At 35.6% G+C, this 21633-nt stretch overlaps 2 protein-coding genes across 2 annotated transcripts in view; one reads left to right on the top strand and one right to left on the bottom strand.

Annotated features, from left to right (window-relative positions):
• LOC128243191 (uncharacterized) overlaps positions 1-21633 on the bottom strand; it is an 81682-nt gene that overhangs the window by 22335 nt on the left and 37714 nt on the right. The window contains exons 24-32 of the mRNA XM_052960795.1: positions 14053-14146; positions 13567-13729; positions 13102-13156; positions 9686-9752; positions 9142-9231; positions 8499-8561; positions 7008-7199; positions 5196-5266; positions 244-363 (exon numbers count right to left, since the gene is read on the bottom strand). Coding sequence (XP_052816755.1) covers positions 244-363; positions 5196-5266; positions 7008-7199; positions 8499-8561; positions 9142-9231; positions 9686-9752; positions 13102-13156; positions 13567-13729; positions 14053-14146 — 915 coding nt within the window. The remainder of the gene's footprint in view (positions 1-243; positions 364-5195; positions 5267-7007; positions 7200-8498; positions 8562-9141; positions 9232-9685; positions 9753-13101; positions 13157-13566; positions 13730-14052; positions 14147-21633) is intronic.
• On the top strand, positions 1153-6833 carry LOC128243192 (uncharacterized). The gene is made up of 2 exons (XM_052960796.1): positions 1153-1220; positions 2925-6833. The coding sequence occupies exon 2, from the start codon at positions 2925-2927 to the stop codon at positions 5094-5096; it is 2172 nt and encodes a 723-aa protein (XP_052816756.1). The 5' UTR covers positions 1153-1220; the 3' UTR covers positions 5097-6833.

Genomic DNA, 21633 nt, shown 5'->3' on the forward strand with positions numbered 1-21633 from the left:
TAACAAAGTTTAAGAACACTTGGATAAAAACTATTGAATTTATGACAGGTGAAAATATTTCAGAAGATTTTTGTGACCTTATTTTTGACTAATTTGATGTATATTCACAAATGTTCATAACAGCATGTTGACAAGTATGTTGAGAAATTTATATCCATTGGATATGACTGTTGACTTTATGGCATTGAATTAAAACTTATAACGCGGAAATGTTAACACTATTTCATTAGTCAATGTGCTTACTCTTCCAATTTCTCATGTCTCTGTATATAAAGATGATCTGGGGTGTGGACAGATGAGATCACTACCTTATGGGAGGGCCTGCAGGCTGGTAACACATCAGTCAACAGCTCCTGGCTCATCCTGTGTATGGAAAATGGTATCATCATCATCATCATCATCATCATCATCATCATCATCACTATCATCATCATCATGATAATCATCATCATCATCATCATCATCATCATCATCATAACCACCACCACCATGAAGTATCACCACCACAACCACCACCACCACCACCATCAGTATCAACACCACCAATACTGCCACCGTCATCATCATCCTCATCATAATCACCACCACCATAAAGTATCACCACCACCACCACCACCACCACCATCATCATCATTACCACCACCACCACCACCACCATAAAGTATCACCACCACCACCATCAGTATCACCACCACCAATACTGCCACCATCATCAGAAAGATCATCATGGTCACCACCACCACCATCATCATCATCATCATCATCATCATCATCATGATCCTCATCATCCTCATCATCATCATCATCATCATCATCCTCATCCTCATTATCATCATCCTCATAATCATCATCAATTACACCAATACACTTAAATCTTAAAACAACCTGAAGTTTTGTAAGTGTATATTAAGCGTGTTTAAAATTGGATGTGAAAAGCAGTTTTGGAAAATATATACAGTAAATGAATTTGAAGCATATAATACTATACATTATACATATTATATATATATATATAAAGTAAATTGCTTGATCAAAGCCACAGTTCATTGTCACTAGACATAATACATACATGAACCAAATGTCATATTGCATGGATCTATTTAAAGAATGATAAACCTGATATCACTGCTTATTTTTAAAACAGGAAGTTAGATCAGTGTTATATTCACCACAAAATGGCTGAGAGAAAAATATCTTGAAAGGATTTTTTGTTAAGACAGGTAACAAGATACTTGTGTTTATATTCACTTAAGTGCATGTTATTTAACTAAAGTAAATATTATGGAGCAATTTTGTGTCAAATTGCCTTCGTAATATTTGTTATCTTTAAATTACATTTTTTAATGGTTCAGTCCCATAAGTCAGATGTACATCTTGTCTCTTCTGTTTTTCAGATGTAAATCTTTAATTAATATAAAATATATAATATTTGGTATGAAAACAATTGTCATTTTATAAGGAATTCATTTATATTCTTTATAATATAGAACCTTTAAATTATATGCAATATTTCATACATTTTATTTATTTCCTTTTACATCTGAAGAGTTTCATAAAGGTTCCTTATTCTTAAACGAACTGTTATGTCTTGTGGCTACATGTTGTCTATGATATTAGCACCTTTTTTATGTTCTGGATAATCTTTAAGCAACAGGCTTTGCTAGACAAAATTTGATAAGCCTGAGTGAGACATTTCAAAGATTCCTGTTATTTTTTAACCTTTTAAAACAACAATATGCTGGATATAAAAGCCTATAAGAGTCACTTTAATTCAGGACTTTGAATTGTATGGTGTTCCATTACATTAGTTTAGACTTTGTGTTACAAAAATTATTTTATACTTTGTGTGGGTTACCAAAGTAAGGACATTGTGTTACAAATATATATTTTTAGGAACAGTTTAGTAAGTGTGTTTAATAATTTGTGTTACAAATTTAAAATACTTAAACACTTATGCTACAAGAATTATTGATGACACTGTATAAATTATTTCTATGGGTGTTCCATAGAACTGTATACATGTGTTTATATTGTGGAGATAATTAAAAATTTAGAACATTCATTGTGAGTTATGTCAGGAATTTTATCCACACATTCACCTCATAATATAAACACCAGACTTACTATGCAAATGACATGTTAAGGTTACTAAATGTAAAGCATTTTTAACATGTATGTATATTAAACTTCTAACATGTTTCTTTTGTAAAAATGTTGCTCCTAATATTGTTAACATATAATGTTTAATTTGAATTATAAGTTAAATCAACCAATTAATAATAATAATAATAATAATGATTGTGTTTTATTAATATTATTATATATTTACATTCTCCTAGTTCTTTGTGTAGATTATACTTGATTTTCATATTGTACAACACACAAAGAGTTATGATGTCTGTGTTTATTTCAATGTTGCACTCCGATTGGATAAGCATGACATCATTTAACCAATGATATATGACGTTACAAAAATCAGCTTTTCTTTAATACAAACATATGTTGTCAGTTACACTTTTTAAAGAACAAATACTCAGAGCATACGGCTTATTTCTAATAGCAATGAAAATATTTTGTACATGAAAAAATAAGTATTGATCACATTTATTCTTCTTATGCTGAATAAACGCAGTAATGCAAGCGAGCAAATGACCAAAAAGCGCTGGTGCGTTCATACAGCATAAACTCAAGAAAAAATGTGATCAATCGTTAATTAATAATAATAGTTAATGTATTTATTGAAACACATTAAACATGGCAGTTCGAGCCAACAGGGTTCGACTCTACTTGACTTTTGAACACATACATGCAATGAAATGTAAACATACACATACTAAAAAGTTAATGTATGTTAATATTAAAAGAAGCACACATCAATAATTATATCAAACAATATTAGTTTATTATAAATTTTGGTTTTTAAGATGGAGCAACAAGCGGAACAAGTGCTGTCTCTACGTTTGTCCCGTGTTTTGGACGACATCGGGGTGAACAGGTACATGATCGCCAGGAGGAGGAGGGCGTGGCTGAAGAGGGAGACAAGCGGGACAATCGGTGCAACATTAAAGGGTATAAACCATAAATTCTATCACTTTGGCAGCCAGAGTGAGGGAACTACAACACTTGGCATGCAATCAGACATTGATACATTGTTCTGCACTGATTTCCCCGTCATATTGGACTGGGATGAGTGGCAGCAGAGAAAGTATCAACTCCTTGTTGTCAAGACAGACCAGTTCCCACCCCAGCACTGTTGGCTTCAACAGCTGAGACCTGACATTCCATTACCAGAGACACAGGTCACACTCCCCAGTGATGTGATAGACAATGAAGGCAGAGTGCTGCATACAAACTCTCTGATGGAAGCCCATGACATTATCAGAAAATATAGCTCAACAGGTGAAATAGTGCAACATGGTCCATCTAGAAGCAATGATGAAAATGATTATGTTCTTGCCTATCACTGTTGCAGTCTCCCAAACGATTGTCAGTTCCTGTTCCACAGACCCCGGCCTGGACACTGGCCCAGAGCTGACACACTTGCCAGGGCCAGACAAGTTGGAGTGTTTCTGGTGCCACAGGGATATTCGGAGTCTCCTTCAAGGCCAATCAGGTGTCGCTCTTCTGCACTCCATGTCATCCCACATGACCCCTGTTATCCACAATCAAACTGGGAATGGAGGTTTTCTACATCAATGATGGAAAGATTACTGATGTTTGACATGAACACTGTGCAGTACAAGACATATGTATTCATTAAAATATTAAGAAAAACTTTCTTAAAGCCTGTTGTTGGAGACCGTCTCAGTACGTTTCACATGAAGACTGCAATGCTGTTCACAATAGAGACATATCCACCAGAGATATGGAGAGAAGAAAACCTTGTACATTGTGTGATCTACTGTCTGACCACACTTCGCAGGTGGCTGAAGTTGAAACACTGCCCACACTACACTATAGCTAGAGTGAATCTTTTAACAGGGAAACTATTCAAACATGAACTCCCAATATTGTCTGCAATGCTTTCCTCCTTAATGGAATCCAATATGCCCTACATTCCACAGATAGACATGGATTTACTTGGAGACAAGATGTTGGGTATAACCAGAAGCCTTGTTTGTGAAAGTTACGAAAGGAAGAAAAACAATCAACTGATCCTAACAAAGCTGAATAAAGTATGCAATAATTCAATAGTAGCAGAGCATAAAGATGTCATAACTGAATTTTCTATGTACACATGGGACGAGCTCAATGCACTCATTATAGAATATCTTCACACTTTACAACAAATATCCCAAAATGGGACAGCCTTGGAACAAGAAACAGCTACAATGATCATGCCTCTGTTGTATAGTTCATTTGCTTCCCTCATAGCCTCTATGTGTATTCACATAGGCCAATCAATAACACAGGACATTCTCCACCTGTACCACCTGTCCTTTGACTCTGATCTTCTTTCCAGTAGACTTAAGTTTGCCTCCATGTTGTACTGCAATGGGCAGTATGATGCAGCAGCAAACTGCCTGGTCTACTGTGAGGGACTGCTGGGACCAGAAGTGTGGCAATCATGCAATTGTATTGGAAGACTTCAAATCAAACCAAGCAGTAAGTTCCTAGACAAGACTGAACATTCATCAAATAAAGACATACTACAGAAGTTTACTGCCATATGTGTATTTTTCATGCCTCAAGAAATGTGCTGTGTACCAGAACACCTGGTGTATGAAATGTTCAGAACTGTAGGAGATGAAGACAGGCAACAGAGACGCCCAGCAACAAATTATAAGTGGATGGACCTAGCCGTGATTGACTGTATCCCTTTCCTCTACTACCTGCAGTACCTCACATACAGGCAACTGAATATGCATCATAGGAAAGATGCAGTACGAGCAAAGCTTCACCACTATATACATACGGACAGTCAAGGCCATGGTCACATAGAGACAGCCTTAAACATGATGGGCAACTGCTATGAACTTGAAAACAGACTGGATGTTGCATGGATGTGCTACTCCACATCTTTAGAAATCTACCCCAGAAACAATGCAGCCAATTGGCATGTGGCCAGAATACTGCATCAGCTAGTTAACAGCTAAATACTTCTGTAAATAAAATTGAAGTATTCAAGTATTGGTGATATCCTCACCAATGAGGATGTGCAACATATAAAATTGAAAAAATAAAATGAGACTTACTTAGTTTTGATCATGAGTGCCCTGGGAATGTAGACCTTCCCTTGAATCATCTTGAACAGTCGCTCCAAGTGCTGAAACACGAGGCATAAACAACTGTCTGAGCATAAAGAGAAAAGAAAACTTTCTTGAATCAATTTTAATACTACAAATGTAATCAAGAATCATAAATTGTACAAAATATTATTAAGAATGTTTTTTCTTAACTGTTTATGTATATTTTCTAGCTATGATGGAAATATTGTCAAAGAATTTTCACGGTAATACTAACATCACAATGAATATATCAATGATAATGAATTGTAATACAATTTGTTGATAAACTGTATTACCATAAAAACTGTATTACCATAAATGACTGTGTATAGCATGCATCCATAAAAGCAGGCAAATAATACATAAAGAACAGGAAAAAAGACCTAAATCGTCTACACTAAAATTATCTTATATCATAAATTAAAAAATCCATAATGTTTGCTTACAATGCCAATATTTATCATAACAAGAGCTGTCACAGAGACAGCGTGCTCGACTATTTTGCCGCTTTTCAGGATTGGCGAAACTTGCATAGATCACTGTAGTGTAAGATAAGAATGTTGCCTGCAAAGATTTGTGTAAAATTCAAATATATTTAGCCTTTAATGAAATAAAAACATGATGGAAATAGCATGTAATACATTAAAGGATTATAGCTTGTATATAATGATATTCTAAGTCCAATAATAAAGGGCCATTATTTGCAAAATACAAATATCTAACTTGGTTATTCAAGTAGGTTGGGTGGTTGAGTACCATTGTATAAAGTCTCAATGCAATACATCAAGTAGTTGATGAGATAGTAACATATGTGTGTTTACATGCCAAACCTTAACCAGATTTTCTATGTTGAATAATAAAGAGCAATTATTTGCATTAAATGCAAACTAGAGTTATTTTACTTGGTTTTTAAAGTAGGTTGGGTGGTTATATAGCATTGTATAAAGTCTCAATGCAATACATGAAGTAGTTGCTGAGATATTAACCTATGTGTGCTAACATGCAAGACCTTAACCAGATTTTCTATGTTGAATAATAAAGAGCAATTATTTGCATTAAATGCAAACTAGAGTTATTTTACTTGGTTTTTAAAGTAGGTTAGGTGGTTAAATAGCATTGTATAAAGTCTCAATGCAAAACATGAAGTAGTTGCTGAGATATTAACCTATGTGTGCTAACATGCAAGACCTTAACCAGAATTTCTAAGTCGCATAAAAAAGGGGCAAAAATTATATAATATGCAAGATTATAAGTATCTTCCATGGCCGAGAGTGTAAGATAGGTTCATTCCGACCCGAGCGTAGGGTGTTTTGCTGAAACGAGGTTTACCTATCTTACACCAGCGGCTATGGTAGATGCTTCGTCTCCCACCTGATTTTTTGCTGGAACTCTTTTGCGGAACTCTTTTGTGATTAGTGAAAAAAAATGCGTACGGATATGCAATAATTCGTGGTTGTCATGGATATTTGCGCAGTGATTCACAGTATGTAAATGGTTTGATCGGTCTTTAAATATGCATGTTTATTTATCATTTAAATACAATATGGTCAAAAATCAAAAACCATAAGTAAGACACAGCCATTTTTTTCTCAGGAAAAAAGTGAGTCCTATACACAGTCAACCTGGTACAATTCAGAAAATAAAATTTCCTGTTTTTGGGTTATAGTGCCTTTCACATGTACTTCTTTATCTAAGCCTTTATGAACAAAAAAGACTGGTTAGTGCTTAAATTAAATCTGAACCAAACCTAGACACATAAAACCTTATTGTCATACTTACTGAAGGATTTTCATCAGCCAGTCCGTTCCTAATCAGTTCTGTATGTACAGAAAACTTGTTAATGATGGTGCGTGTTTCCCCAAGCTTTAATCGCATCACGAGAGGGTCCAGCCAGAGGCGATGACCGAGACGTAACACAATCTTGCCCTCCATTTCTCGACCATGAAGTTCCGTATGCACAAACACACTTGCCTGTTGGAAAAGGAACAATGAAAGAATATGGAATACAGGAAACACAAGCTGATTGCTCATGATGTTTAAATTTATGAAGTTATGTGTTTAAATGCAGTGATTTGTGAGAATGCAGTGATTTGTGAGAATGCAATTGTGTGTGAGAAATGCAGTTTTATGTGAGAATGCAGCTGTGTGTTTGAATGCAATTGTGTGTGAAAATGCAGTGATTTGTGAGAAAGCAGTTTTATGTAAGAATGCAGCTGTGTGTGAGAATGCAATTTTATGTGAGAATGCAGCTGTGTGTGAGAAAGCAGTTGTGGTTGAGAATGCAGTTGTGTGTGAGAATGCAGTTTTATGTGAGAATGCAGCTGTGTGTGAGAATGCAATTGTGTGTGGGATTGCAGTTTTATGTGAAAATGCAGCTGTGTGTGAGAATGCAGTTTTATATAAGAATGCAGCTGTGTTTGAGAATGCAGTTGTGGTTGAGAATGCAGTTTTATGTGAGAATGCAGCTGTGTGTGGGAATGCAGTTTTATGTGAGAATGCAGTTGTGTGTGAGAATGCAGTTTTATGTGAGAATGCAGCTGTGTGTTTGAATGCAGTAGTGTGTGAAAATGCAGTGATTTGTGAGAATGCAGCTGTGTGTGAGAATGCAATTGTGAGTGGGAATGCAGTTTTATGTGAGAATGCAGTTGTGGTTGAGAATGCAGTTGTGTGTGAAAATGCAGTGATTTGTGAGAATGCAGCTGTGTGTGAGAATGCAATTGTGTGTGGGAATGCAGTTTTATGTGAGAATGCAGCTGTGTGTGAGAATGCAATTGTGTGTGGGAATGCAGTTTTATGTGAGAATGCAGCTGTGTGTGAGAATGCAGCTGGTGTGAGAATGTAGTTGTGTGTTAGAGTGCAGTTTTATGTGAGAATGCAGTTGTGTGTGAGAATGCAGTTTTATGTGAGAATGCAGTTGTGGTTGAGAATGCAGTTGTGGTTGAGAATGCAGTTTTATGTGAGAATACAGCTGTGTGTGGGAATGCAGTTTTATGTGAGAATGCAGCTGTGTGTGAGAATGCAGTTTTGTGTGAAAATGCAGTGATGTGTGCGTATGCAGATGTGTGTGAGAATCAAGAAGTATGTGAGAATGAAGTGATATGCAAGAATGCAGTAGTTTAAGAGAAAACAGTAGTTTATGAGGATGCAGAATGTATTGATGTGTGTGAGAAAACCAGAATGCAGTGAGGTGTGAGAATGCAATCATGTGTTAACATGAAGTAATGTCTGAAAATCTAGTTATCCATTCAGAGAGCACAATTATGTTCAAACCTTGACTGTCCATTTAATGTCCTTGTCTTTCGGCTTCACTCTTCCTAGAAACACCTCCACTGCCTTGGAAATAGAGATGTATGTACATGTTTATGGATGTATCATGCAGTTCATAACATCTATAACATTATTATGAAACGTAATCACAATCATTAAAATAAACACAACCCTGCAAGACATACAATGGTTACCGGTAATATGCTTTTTGAAATTGCTCAAATTCTAAAGTTTACAGCAGGACTAGTTACACATCTTCATGTCAGGCACTAGTGTAAGAAGTGGGGATTGTTCAGTCAAATTGTCATATTTAGACATGGTATGAATGGTGTGAGAGTCCTCTCAGAGATTCACTTCATGCTTTAACTCATCTCTTGGAGGTTGTCAGACCTGCTAATTTAAAGCATTGAATTTTGAAACTTTAGGATAATCATATTTATTCCACGAAAGACATTTCCGAAGTAAAGTAATTATTGTTGATTTATGTATATCACAGTAGGAAATCTGGGAAAGATCCCTAAATTACTCAGAACTGTCCCATTACTGGATAAGCCACGACTCTCATGTCAAGGTACAGCTTATACAGGTTGTAGGCTGACCAATCAACACAACAACATCCCCAACTTATTCAGAACTGTTCCATTACCTGAAAGGCAACAGCTCTCAAATCCCCAGGCAGCTTATACAGTTTGAAGACCGGAATCTGTTCTAACCTACCACTGTCAATAAACATGATCTGAAACACACATAGCAATCCTGATTAAGTATGGCCTACAGTCTCTTCCAACATTTGTTATCAATTTTTAATCGAATACCTTGAACAGTTTTTGAGTCATGGCCAAGGTTTATGTTTTTGAAAGTGGAAGTTAATGATGCCACTCCCTCGACACTGCCTACAAGAATGACACCAAGGCTATGACATAACATATATTTTCATTCCTAGGAAGTTAATATGTAGCAACACAGATAAGGCGATGTTGCAGCCCTACAGGATTTTAAAACACATTTTAGAACACATTTTATAGTCAAAAAACATCTTTTTATTAATTGTATTCATCAGTTTTGCAAATGTTTTTATCAATTTTTCAAACTTAAATGCAATTTATTTAAATTAAGTCTGTGATGATCACTTTTAATTAAAGCATACACATACAAACTAATGTAATAGAAATTGAATATTTCCATCATACCACGGCATCAGTGGTTGCAGCCCCTTTTTCATGGCTCCCTTGCTCTTTCAACTGTAGAACCTGCACCCTATAGTTCATCAAACATTATTTCAATCAGGAGGATATTTGTAAAGTAAATCAGGGTTCGAATTTAACTTTGAGGAGCACTCGCAAAATGAAAAATCAACTTGCCATTTTATTTGTTTTATTTATTCCCTTATAATATTGTCTAATTTAAGTAGATATTAACACCTAAGACATATTATGAATATAAAAAAGTATCAATCTTGAGTGACTCGACTACTAGAACTTGTTGATGGCTTAAATTATTTTTGGGGGGTACGGATGACTCATCGGATGCTGGCCGCTTTTTGATAACAAAGCTGTCCAATAATTTGACATTGTTAACTTTGAGGGGGGTATATTTACCTTCGCCATCGGGTAATACCCATTCGGCGAACACGCTACAGATTTCATTAACTGATTATTAAAAACAATAACACTATAAATTTAGAATAAATAAAAGCAACAGTAAATGTAGCGTGGATGCTTTGGACTATAAAATATATCAAAGTCTATTCACTTTGGCAGTTGAGTGGATATATTCAAAGGTTGATGGGGTTTACATATAGTGCGCGAAAGCGCTATTTTTAGCCAATGATTAAGCTAGGTGATAACGTCATTTGTATTCACTTTGTATTATGCACGCCTCGGAGCATCCCGGACAGATTCAAGATAAAACTCGGCCTTTTCCGTATTTGTCCTATTTTTGAAAACTTACTTGAGCGTGACTCCGTACTGTCTTCTCTTTACTGGTAGTGTAAACATGCCACTTATAGGTTGTTTACACTTGACTATGTAGCGAAGTTAAGTTCATGTTTATTCTACTTTCCTTTTAACATTTAGTGGTCTAGAAAAAGCCACTTACAGAATTTTGCGAGCTTGAAAAAAAGTCACTCGCAATTTGCAAATGTCGCTCGCATTTTGTGAGTATGCGAGTCTAAATTCTAACCCTGTAAATATCCCCCTATTCACATCATGGCAATATGTTTAATCTCCATGTGTTGAACAGTAATGGTGAGTTCAAAATCCTATTAGCGGTTGAAGAGAAATGGAGCATAGTCATATGAACTTTTATGAGTAAGTGTGATCTTGACCTTAAACTTAGCTGGTAGTAAAATGCCTATGCACATTGTTTCAATATGGTGAACATTTCTGGTAATTTTTTTTTATCTTTAAAGCAGTTCAATAGATATGGAGTGGACATGAAAATTATTCATATGACCTTTGACTTCTTAGCATGGACTTTATCAACCCAGATGGTAACGTAACAAGTGCTCTGCATATTTACTTAATATGGCAAACATTTGTGGTGAGTTATTTCAAAATCCATCAAGCTGTTCAATTCATACCGAGCGTACACAAAATATGACATCTAAATATGACATATGACCTTTGACCTGTAAGCATAACCTTGACCTTGAACTACTGGTTGAAACATTCACTTTGAACATTGTCTCAATATGATGAACAAGCAAGTCAAGAGATTGACCTTCGACTTCTAAGTGTGACCTTGACATTAAACGGACCCAGTTGTAACATGCGTTCTACAGGTCATCTCAATATGTGAAACAGTTCAAATTTCAAAATCCTTTTAATGGTTCAAGCAATATGGAGTGGACACAATTTGAGACAGACAGACAGATGGACAGACAACTCAAGTAAAATCAAAATATGTTGCCTGATTTAAGGAGAAGACACAATTACGTAAGTGAGTGTGTAAGTGAATAGAGTTGTTGTTTGTCTGAAGGTTAGATAATGCACATTGTCACCTTAATGCAAAACTCACTATCTGCTTCTTTATATATACATGTATGTACTTATTGAGTGTTTGCCCTAAGGTGACGAGGATGTTAGCTCTTGACTACCTGCCTAGTTGTAAATGTTCCAACTTTAATGTCAATGTTTCGACAAAAAAAAAAGAAAACACATTGTTTTCTGCATGTTCATAAACAAATTACAAATTTACTAGTTGAAATTGATGTGTATAGTAATTGAAAATAAAAAGAATTTTTTTTTTTTTTTATCAATTAGGAAATGCTCAAAAACTGACAATCTGAATATTTCTTTTAACAAGAGCTGACGTAAGACAGCACACTCGACTACGCCGCTTTGACTTAGAAGTGAATACAATAATGATGTAATATTACCAAGTTTGGTCTCTTTTCGTCAAACGTAACTAAATTATTCAACACATAAGGTGACTTTGATGCTGCCCTGCCCTGAAAATGTGATTAAGAATATACAAATATGCCTTTTAAAAGAAATCCAATGAAATTAAATAAAAAAATTCATAATTATTAAGGGTTAAAATGGAGTAATATTTCTTGTTGTAAGATGGTCGTAAATAATTATTAATTTTATTAAGGGTACATTGAATGAAATGTATAGAAGTTTTTTTTATTAAAATCCCAACTTGTCCTTAAATTTAACTTGCCCTAAAACTTTAACCTAAGTCAATCAGGGGCCATAAGATGTATTAAGGATAATATTGTGTCATGTAACGTCATTTGGTGATGGTCCTAAACAATAATGTTAAGTATTAAGTCAATTGAATGAAGGGTATAGAAGTTATTAATAAATATCCCAACTTGCCCTAAAACTTTAACCTAAGTTTCATAGTCAATCAGGGGCCCTAATTTGTATAAAAGATAATATGGAGTTATCTAACCTCTTTATGTGATGGATCTGAACATCTGTGTGAAGTATTAAGTCAATTGAATGAATGGTATTGGAGTTTTAAGTGAAAATCCCAACTTGCCCTAAATCTTGAACCTGCCCTAAAACTTTAACCTTAGTCAATCAGGGGCCATAACTTGTATTAAGGATAATATGGAGTTATGTAACGTCATTGTGGGATGGTCCTGAACAATTGTGTGAAGTATTAATTCAATTGAACAAAGGGTATAGAAGTTATTATAAATATCCCACCTGCCCTAAAACTTTATCCTTGGTTCCATAGTCAATCAGGGGCCATAATCTGTGTAAAGGATAATATGGAGTTATCTAACCTCATCATGTGATGGCCTTGAACAACTGTGTGAAGTATCAAGTCAATTGAATGAAGGGTATGGGACTTATAAGTGAAAATCCCAACTTGCCCTAAAACTTTAACAGGAAGTCGATGCCTACGCTGGGGCGAGTAGTATAGCCCCCCTGATTCTTCGAATAGTCAAGCTAAAAACAATATTAACTGAGCAATTTGTGCTCAGGTGAGCTAATAAATAATAAAATTATGTCTTGTAAATATCTTCATCCGAGAAACTGGTATTTGATAGTAAACAACAATTTATTTTTTTTAAAGTTATATATCTATTTTGTCCTATGTTCAAAATACATAATACATTCTTGTTTATGATATTAAAGGAACCTCTTACCTAAAGAACATTTCATTTTCCTGATATCCACAAATTTCACCAATCCTGGCACCAGCTGTGTAAAATAAAATGTACGAGGTACTAACGTACCATAATATATGTACCTGGTAAGTTAAAAATATCTGTGATACAAGTTGGATTGCATTTTGATATAAAATACTTGAATGACTATGTTTTGGGCATGAGAATACATTCTTACGCTGAAAACCCAATAATTAAGTATCATTCATCAATATAGGTTAGAAACAAATTTTGGTCATTAATTATGGTTTTAATCCAATTTCCAATCCCTAGCAGTGCAACACCCATGCAGAGCTGATGGTGCTTTAGCATGATAAAAGAATAGAGAATAATAGCTGTTACAAAAGGCAACAAATATTGTGCTGGGACATATTCAGACTGAGTTTCAGTTTCTAGAAGATTGGATTAACTCTGTTCAATGAAAGGAATACCAAGTCTACTCACAGTGCCGTTTCTGGTGAGCCTGATCACTGTACCAGAGGGCAAGGTTCATCTGTAGCTCAGAGAAGTCAGCCGATAAATCCTCCATCTTGCCCCCCTCCAACCTCCTCACCCCTAGAACTCTCACAAAGTAGTGGCTAGCATCTATTACATGGGTCACCAGAACCTGCAGACAACTATCATATTATTATTTCGTGATTATAAAAGTGTTACAGACGCCAAATTTATTCTATTCAAAATTGTTCCGCGTCGTTTTCATATCTACTCTTGTTCTGGCAAGAATTCTATTATTTTAACAACTTTTATCATGGCCCAACCAAGAGTATTTCATTTAATTTTCGACTAAAAATTATATAACTTTTTTTGGAGAAGACATGAAAACATAAATGTTCATAACAGTAATCAAGAATACAAAATTAACAACACATGTCCTAATCATCTAACAAGCATGCAACAGGAATGGACAATATTATGCACAAAATCATCAACCTTGATCTCCCCTTCATTTGGCAGCCAGTCTGTACTTGGGTGGACATCCACATCAGGCATCACTGAATGGCGGTATCTGCACCTCCAAACATCCCTGAAGATCAACCAATGTTTTATACTCAGTGATCAAGTTGTCATGTCTTAATGGACCAAGTTCTTTATTGTCATGTTATCATGGACCAAGTTCTTTGTTGTCATGTTACCATGGACCAAGTTCTTTGTTGTCATGCTATCATGGGCAGAGTTCTTTGTTGTCATGTTATCATGGACAGAGTTCTTCGTTGTCATGTTATCATTTACAGAGTTCTTTATTGTCATGTTAACATGGACCGAGTTCTTTGTTGTCATGTTATCATGGACTGAGTTCTTTATTGTCATGTTAACATGGACCGAGTTCTTTGTTGTCATTCTAACATGGACCGAGTTTTTTGTTGTCATGTTATCAAGGACTGAGTTCTTCGTTGTTGTGTTATCAAGGACTGAGTTCTTTGTTGTTGTGTTATCATGGACAGAGTTCTTTGTTGTTGTGTTATCATGGACAGAGTTCTTTGTTGTTGTGTTATCATGGACAGAGTTCTTTGTTGTCATGTTAATATTGACAGAGTTCTTTGTTGTTATGTTATCATGGACGGGGTTCTTTGTTGTTATGTTATCATGGATGCAGTTCTTTGTTGTTATGTTATCATGGACAGAGTTCTTTGTTGTTATGTTATCATTGACAGAGTTCTTTGTTGTTATGTTATCATGGACGGGGTTCTTTGTTGTTATGTTATCATTGACAGAGTTCTTTGTTGTTATGTTATCATGCACGGGGTTCTTTGTTGTTATGTTATCATGGACGGAGTTCTTTGTTGTTATGTTATCATTGACAGAGTTCTTTGTTGTTATGTTATCATGGACGGGGTTCTTTGTTGTTATGTTATTATTGACAGAGTTCTTTGTTGTTATGTTATCATGGATGGGGTTCTTTGTTGTTATGTATCATGGACAGAGTTCTTTGTTGGTGTGTTATCATGGACGGAGTTCTTTGTTGTTGTGTTATCATTGACAGAGCTCTTCATTGTTGTGTTATCATGGACAGAGTTCTTCGTTGTTATCTTGGACTGAGTTCTTTGTTGTCATGTTATCATGGACTGAGTTCTTTGTTGTCATGCTATCATGGGCAGAGTTCTTTGTTGTCATGTTATCATGGACAGAGTTCTTCGTTGTCATGTTATCATTTACAGAGTTCTTTATTGTCATGTTAACATGGACCGAGTTCTTTGTTGTCATGTTATCATGGACTGAGTTCTTTATTGTCATGTTAACATGGACCGAGTTCTTTGTTGTCATTCTAACATGGACCGAGTTTTTTGTTGTCATGTTATCAAGGACTGAGTTCTTCGTTGTTGTGTTATCAAGGACTGAGTTCTTCGTTGTTGTGTTATCATGGACAGAGTTCTTTGTTGTTGTGTTATCATGGACAGAGTTCTTTGTTGTTGTGTTATCATGGACAGAGTTCTTTGTTGTCATGTTAATATTGACAGAGTTCTTTGTTGTTATGTTATCATGGACGGGGTTCTTTGTTGTTATGTTATCATGGATGCAGTTCTTTGTTGTTATGTTATCATGGACAGAGTTCTTTGTTGTTATGTTATCATTGACAGAGTTCTTTGTTGTTATGTTATCATGGACGGGGTTCTTTGTTGTTATGTTATCATTGACAGAGTTCTTTGTTGTTATGTTATCATGCACGGGGTTCTTTGTTGTTATGTTATCATGGACGGAGTTCTTTGTTGTTATGTTATCATTGACAGAGTTCTTTGTTGTTATGTTATCATGGACGGGGTTCTTTGTTGTTATGTTATTATTGACAGAGTTCTTTGTTGTTATGTTATCATGGATGGGGTTCTTTGTTGTTATGTATCATGGACAGAGTTCTTTGTTGGTGTGTTATCATGGACGGAGTTCTTTGTTGTTGTGTTATCATTGACAGAGCTCTTCATTGTTGTGTTATCATGGACAGAGTTCTTCGTTGTTATCTTGGACTGAGTTCTTTGTTGTCATGTTATCATGGACAGAGTTCTTTGTTGTTGTGTTATCATGGACAGAGTTTTTCGTTGTTATGTTATCTTGGACAGAATTCTTTGTTGTTATGTATCATGGACAGAGTTCTTTGTTGTTATGTATCATGGACAGAGTTCTTTGTTGTTATGTTATCATGGACTGAGTTCTTTGTTGTTGTGTTATCATGGACAGAGTTCTTTATTGTTGTGTTATCATGGACAGAGCTCTTTGTTGATGTGTTATCATGGACAGAGTTCTTTCTTGTTATGTATCATGGACGGAGTTCTTTGTTGTTATGTATCATGGACGGAGTTCTTTGTTGTTTTGTTATCATGGACGGAGTTCTTTTTTGTTGTGTTATCATGGACAGAGTTCTTTATTGTTGTGTTATCATTAACAGAGCTCTTTGTTGTTGTGTTATCATGGACAGAGTTCTTTGTTGTTGTGTTATCATGGACAGGGTTCTTTGTTGTTGTGTTATCATGGACAGGGTTCTTTGTTGTTGTGTTATCATGGACAGAGTTCTTTGTTGTTGTGTTATCATGGACAGAGTTCTTTGTTGTCATGTTATCATGGACAGAGTTCTTTGTTGTTGTGTTATCATGGACAGAGTTCTTTGTTGTTGTGTTATCATGGACAGAGTTCTTTGTTGTTGTGTTATCATGGACAGAATTCTTTGTTGTTGTGTTATCATGGACAGAGCTCTTTGTTGTTGTGTTATCATGGACAGAGTTCTTTGTTGTTGTGTTATCATGGACAGAGTTCTTTGTTGTTGTGTTATCATGGACAGAGTTCTTTGTTGTTGTGTTATAATGGACAAATTCTTTGTTGTTGTGTTATCATGGACAGAGTTCTTTGTTGTTGTGTTATCATGGACAGAGTTCTTTGTTGTTGTGTTATCATGGACAGAGCTCTTTGTTGTTGTGTTATCATGGACAGAGTTCTTTGTTGTTGTGTTATCATGGACAGGGTTCTTTGTTGTTGTGTTATCATGGACAGAGTTCTTTGTTGTTGTGTTATCATGGACAGAGTTCTTTGTTGTCATGTTATCATGGACAGAGTTCTTTGTTGTTGTGTTATCATGGACAGAGTTCTTTGTTGTTGTGTTATCATGGACAGAGTTCTTTGTTGTTGTGTTATCATGGACAGAGTTCTTTGTTGTTGTGTTATCATGGACAGAGCTCTTTGTTGTTGTGTTATCATGGACAGAGTTCTTTGTTGTTGTGTTATCATGGACAGAGTTCTTTGTTGTTGTGTTATCATGGACAGAGTTCTTTGTTGTTGTGTTATCATGGACAGAGTTCTTTGTTGTTGTGTTATCATGGACAGAGTTCTTTGTTGTTGTGTTATCATGGACAGAGTTCTTTGTTGTTGTGTTATCATGGACAGAGTTCTTTGTTGTTATGTTATCATGGACAGAGTTCTTTGTTGTTGTGTTATCATGGACAGAGTTCTTTGTTGTTGTGTTATCATGGACAGAGCTCTTTGTTGTTGTGTTATCATGGACAGAGTTCTTTGTTGTTGTGTTATCATGGACAGAGCTCTTTGTTGTTATGTATCATGGACGGAGTTCTTTGTTGTTGTGTTATCATTGACAGAGTTCTTTGTTGTTGTGTTATCATGGACAGAGTTCTTTGTTGTTATGTATCATGGACAGAGTTCTATGTTGTTGTGTTATCATGGACAGAGTTCTTTGTTGTTATGTATCATGGACAGAGTTCTTTGTTGTGTTATCATTGACAGAGTTCTTTGTTGTTGTGTTATCATTGACAGAGTTCTTTGTTGTTATGTATCATGGACAGAGTTCTTTGTTGTTGTGTTATCATGGACAGAGTTCTTTGTTGTTGTGTTATCATTGACAGAGTTCTTTGTTGTTGTGTTATCATGGACAGAGTTCTTTGTTGTTGTGTTATCATTGACAGAGTTCTTTGTTGTTGTGTTATCATGGACAGAGCTCTTTGTTGTTATGTATCATGGACAGAGTTCTTTGTTGTTGTGTTATCATTGACAGAGTTCTTTGTTGTTGTGTTATCATGGACAGAGTTCTTTGTTGTTATGTGTCATGGACAGAGTTCTTTGTTGTTGTGTTATCATTGACAGAGTTCTTTGTTGTTGTGTTATCATGGACAGAGTTCTTTGTTGTTATGTATCATGGACAGAATTCTTTGTTGTTGTGTATTCATGGACAGAGTTCTTTGTTGTTGTGTTATCATGGACAGAGTTCTTTGTTGTTGTGTTATCATGGACAGAGTTCTTTGTTGTTGTGTTATCATGGACAGAGTTCTTTGTTGTTGTGTTATCATGGACAGAGTTCTTTGTTGTCATGTTATCATGGACTGTGTACTTTGTTGTCAAGTTGTCACTGTCTGAGTTCTTTGTTTTGAGTTGTTGAGTTATCATGGACTTATCATGAATTAAGGCTATATAAGTAAGTAATCATGGACAGAGATCTTTGTTGTTAAAAAATCATGGACTTAGACTTTCTTTATTATCAAGTTATCGTGGACTGAAGTCTATGTTGTCAAGTAACCACTGTCTGAGTTCTATGTTGCCAATTACGGTAATCATGGTCTGAGTTCTTAGTTGTCAAGTTATCATGGACCGAGTCTGTTGCTGTTATGTTAAAATAGACAGACTTTTTAGTAGTCAAATTATTCTAAACTGAATTCTTTGTTGACAAGTTACTATGTACTCAGCCTTTAGATATCATGGTATGATGGACTGTGTCGTTGATATCAAATTTTTATGGGTAAAAATTTATTATAACAAGAGCTGTCACAGAGACAGCGCGCTCGACTATTCCGCCGCTTTTCGGTGTAAGGATTAAAAAGTTTTGGCAAAACATGCATGGATCACTGTTATATTAGATTTCAATGCAATACATGGTGTGCTGAGATATTAACATATATGTGGTTATATGCAAAATTGTAATAATAAAGGGCCATTGTTTGCAAAAAACAGTTATCTAACTTGGTTATTTAATTAGGTTAGGTGGTTGAATACCATTGTATAAAGTCTCAATGCAATACATCAAGTAGTTGCTGAGATATTGTCCTATGTGTGCTAACATGCAAGACCTTAACCAGAATTTCTAAGTCACATAATAAAGGTGCAAAAATTATATAATATGAAAGATAGAGTTATCTTACTTGATTAAATGAGAAGGTAAAATGGTTGGGAGCCTGTGTGTAAAGTTTCAATGCAATACATGATGTATTTGCTGAGGTATTGATTTAAAAGTGGTAACATGCAAAACCTTAACCAGAATTTCTATGTCGAATAAAAAAGGGGCCATTATTTGAATTAAATGCAAACTAGAGTTATCTTACTTGGTTATTTAAGTAGATTGAATGGTTGAGTACCATTTTATAAAGTCTCAATGCAATACCTCAAGCAGTTGCTGAGATATTAACCTATGTGTGCTTGCACGCAAAACCTTAACCAGAATTTCTAAGTCAAATAATAAAGGCCTATTATTTGCATTAAATGCAAACTATAGTTATCTAACTTGGTTAATTAACAGGGATGATAACAGGGCCAAGTTGCCAATCCTGAAAATGTCTGCGTGGGGTTCAGGGGGCCGCTAAAGGCCCCGGATGGGTCCAGGGCAAAGCCCTGGTGGGGGACAAGGGGGGCGAAGCCCCCCAAAGCGTTCAGTATTTCAGGGTTTCTAATACCCTAATACCCTTAGAATAGTGTTCAAGGAGTACACCTTTCGGTTTGGTAGATATAATTATATCCAACAGGAGACTTCCGCAATCAGAACAATTATCAGGAATCTGAGCAGTAAAGTTTAACACCTTTGTCTTTGAACAAAGTTAAATTTACTTTTTTACCTGAAGTCACAGGCATGAGACATTTTGGTTCAGTTGTCCACTTCCCATAAAACTCAACTGGCTATGATCAAATGCCTGTGTATGAATAGTCTACACTGTGGGATATTTGATAAATAATGATGAACAACATATCAATTATCAAGCTTGCAAATGTTTATTGTAAAAGTGTTATGTATTCAATTTTTACATATCATAAGAGTATTTATTCCATTATCTGCACATTTGATGAAAATAAAATATTATTATATATACTATTCCAAGTAATATCCAAATGGGACTGTTAATGCTTTGGCAGGGTAACCGTTGTGGACATGGTGGGCTGTGTCACCATCAAAGTCTATGAGGTGAGGGACAAGTTGATGTATTCTGGTCTCCAAGCCAGATTTTTCCCCTCATGTTGTTACAGGTGTCCAGTAGCACACAAACTTTGTCCCACAGCATTTTAAGTCTCTCAAACAGGCTTTCAAATTCCTTGAAAACTGATTCAGAATCAGCCCTTGTCATTTTTAAGGAGGACAAATGTCTCAACACTATTTCTTTCTCTATAGCACAAAAATACCTGCAGCAGTTTTCTCATTGTTTGTGTTTGTTGACTCGTCTAAGTTCAAACAAAACTGAGTTTCACGTAACTCCTCCACAAATTCATCATTGAAATGGCTTGCCACTCCGTAAGTCATCTTATATGAAGCTGTACACCTTTGAAGTTTTAATTCGCTGAGAGCTTTTGTATAGATCTTTGGCAAGTGTCTTAAGTAAGACTCACTACATGTGGTGCCAGGGAGTATGGGAGGTCATGTTCAGCCATAAATCCAAGAATCATGGCTTCTGTATTGAATTGTCGGAACAACCGGATGCAATGAAATCGTAAACTTCAATCGGCCAAATAAAATTTGTTAAATAAAAATCGTTTATTTTAACAAAATCCGAATCGGGAAATATTGCTACTTGCGCAAAAGACATTTTCAGTTTTAACACATTCTATTAACTTTAAAAGAAACGTTTCGGGAAGTTCTCTTAAAAATAAAGCGATTTCCATGACTATCGAACTTGATCAAGATATTATGGTCACAAACATGTGTTTAAAGTTTGGTGAGGATTGGACAAACAGTTTTCAAGAATTAGATCGGAAACAATCTTCGGGACGTATTTTTCAAGTCTTTTTTTGCAAATAAAGGGCCGTAACTCCTAAATGACAAAAGCGATTTCCATGGCTAAGGAACTTGATCAAGATATTATGGTCACAAACATGTGTTTAAAGTTTGGTGAGGATTGGACAAACGGTTTTCAAGAATTAGAAACAATCTTCGGGACGTACGTACGTACAGACAAACGTACGTACGGACAAGGGCAACCCTATATGCCGCCACTTTGTGGGGGCATAATAAATAGCAAATATACCTTTAAATCGACGAATCAATGTTTTTAGAAGTTGGTGGTGGTCGTGTTTTTCCAATACTCGTTTATTCGTCTTCGTTGGCAAGACGTAAATAGGTTCGCTAATTTCCGGCTTTACACTTCCGGAAAACTCACCTTTCGTACCCATATTGTTCGAACTGAGCTCGAATCGCTCCCTGTACCCCTCCCTCCCTAGAAAAAACTCAACGGATTTACATATATCTCAAAATCGATCCGTGAGGCCTTAAATCCGGAATTCCGGATTAATCCGGAATTTTATCATCCCTGATTAAGTAGGTTGGAT

Source organism: Mya arenaria, chromosome 8 (genome assembly GCF_026914265.1).
Source record: "Mya arenaria isolate MELC-2E11 chromosome 8, ASM2691426v1".
Classification (NCBI taxonomy): domain Eukaryota; kingdom Metazoa; phylum Mollusca; class Bivalvia; order Myida; family Myidae; genus Mya; species Mya arenaria.

Excerpts from the sequence above, each read along its gene's own strand:
- LOC128243192 (XM_052960796.1), top strand. The coding sequence starts at position 2,925 with ATGGAGCAACAAGCGGAACAAGTGCTGTCTCTACGTTTGTCCCGTGTT.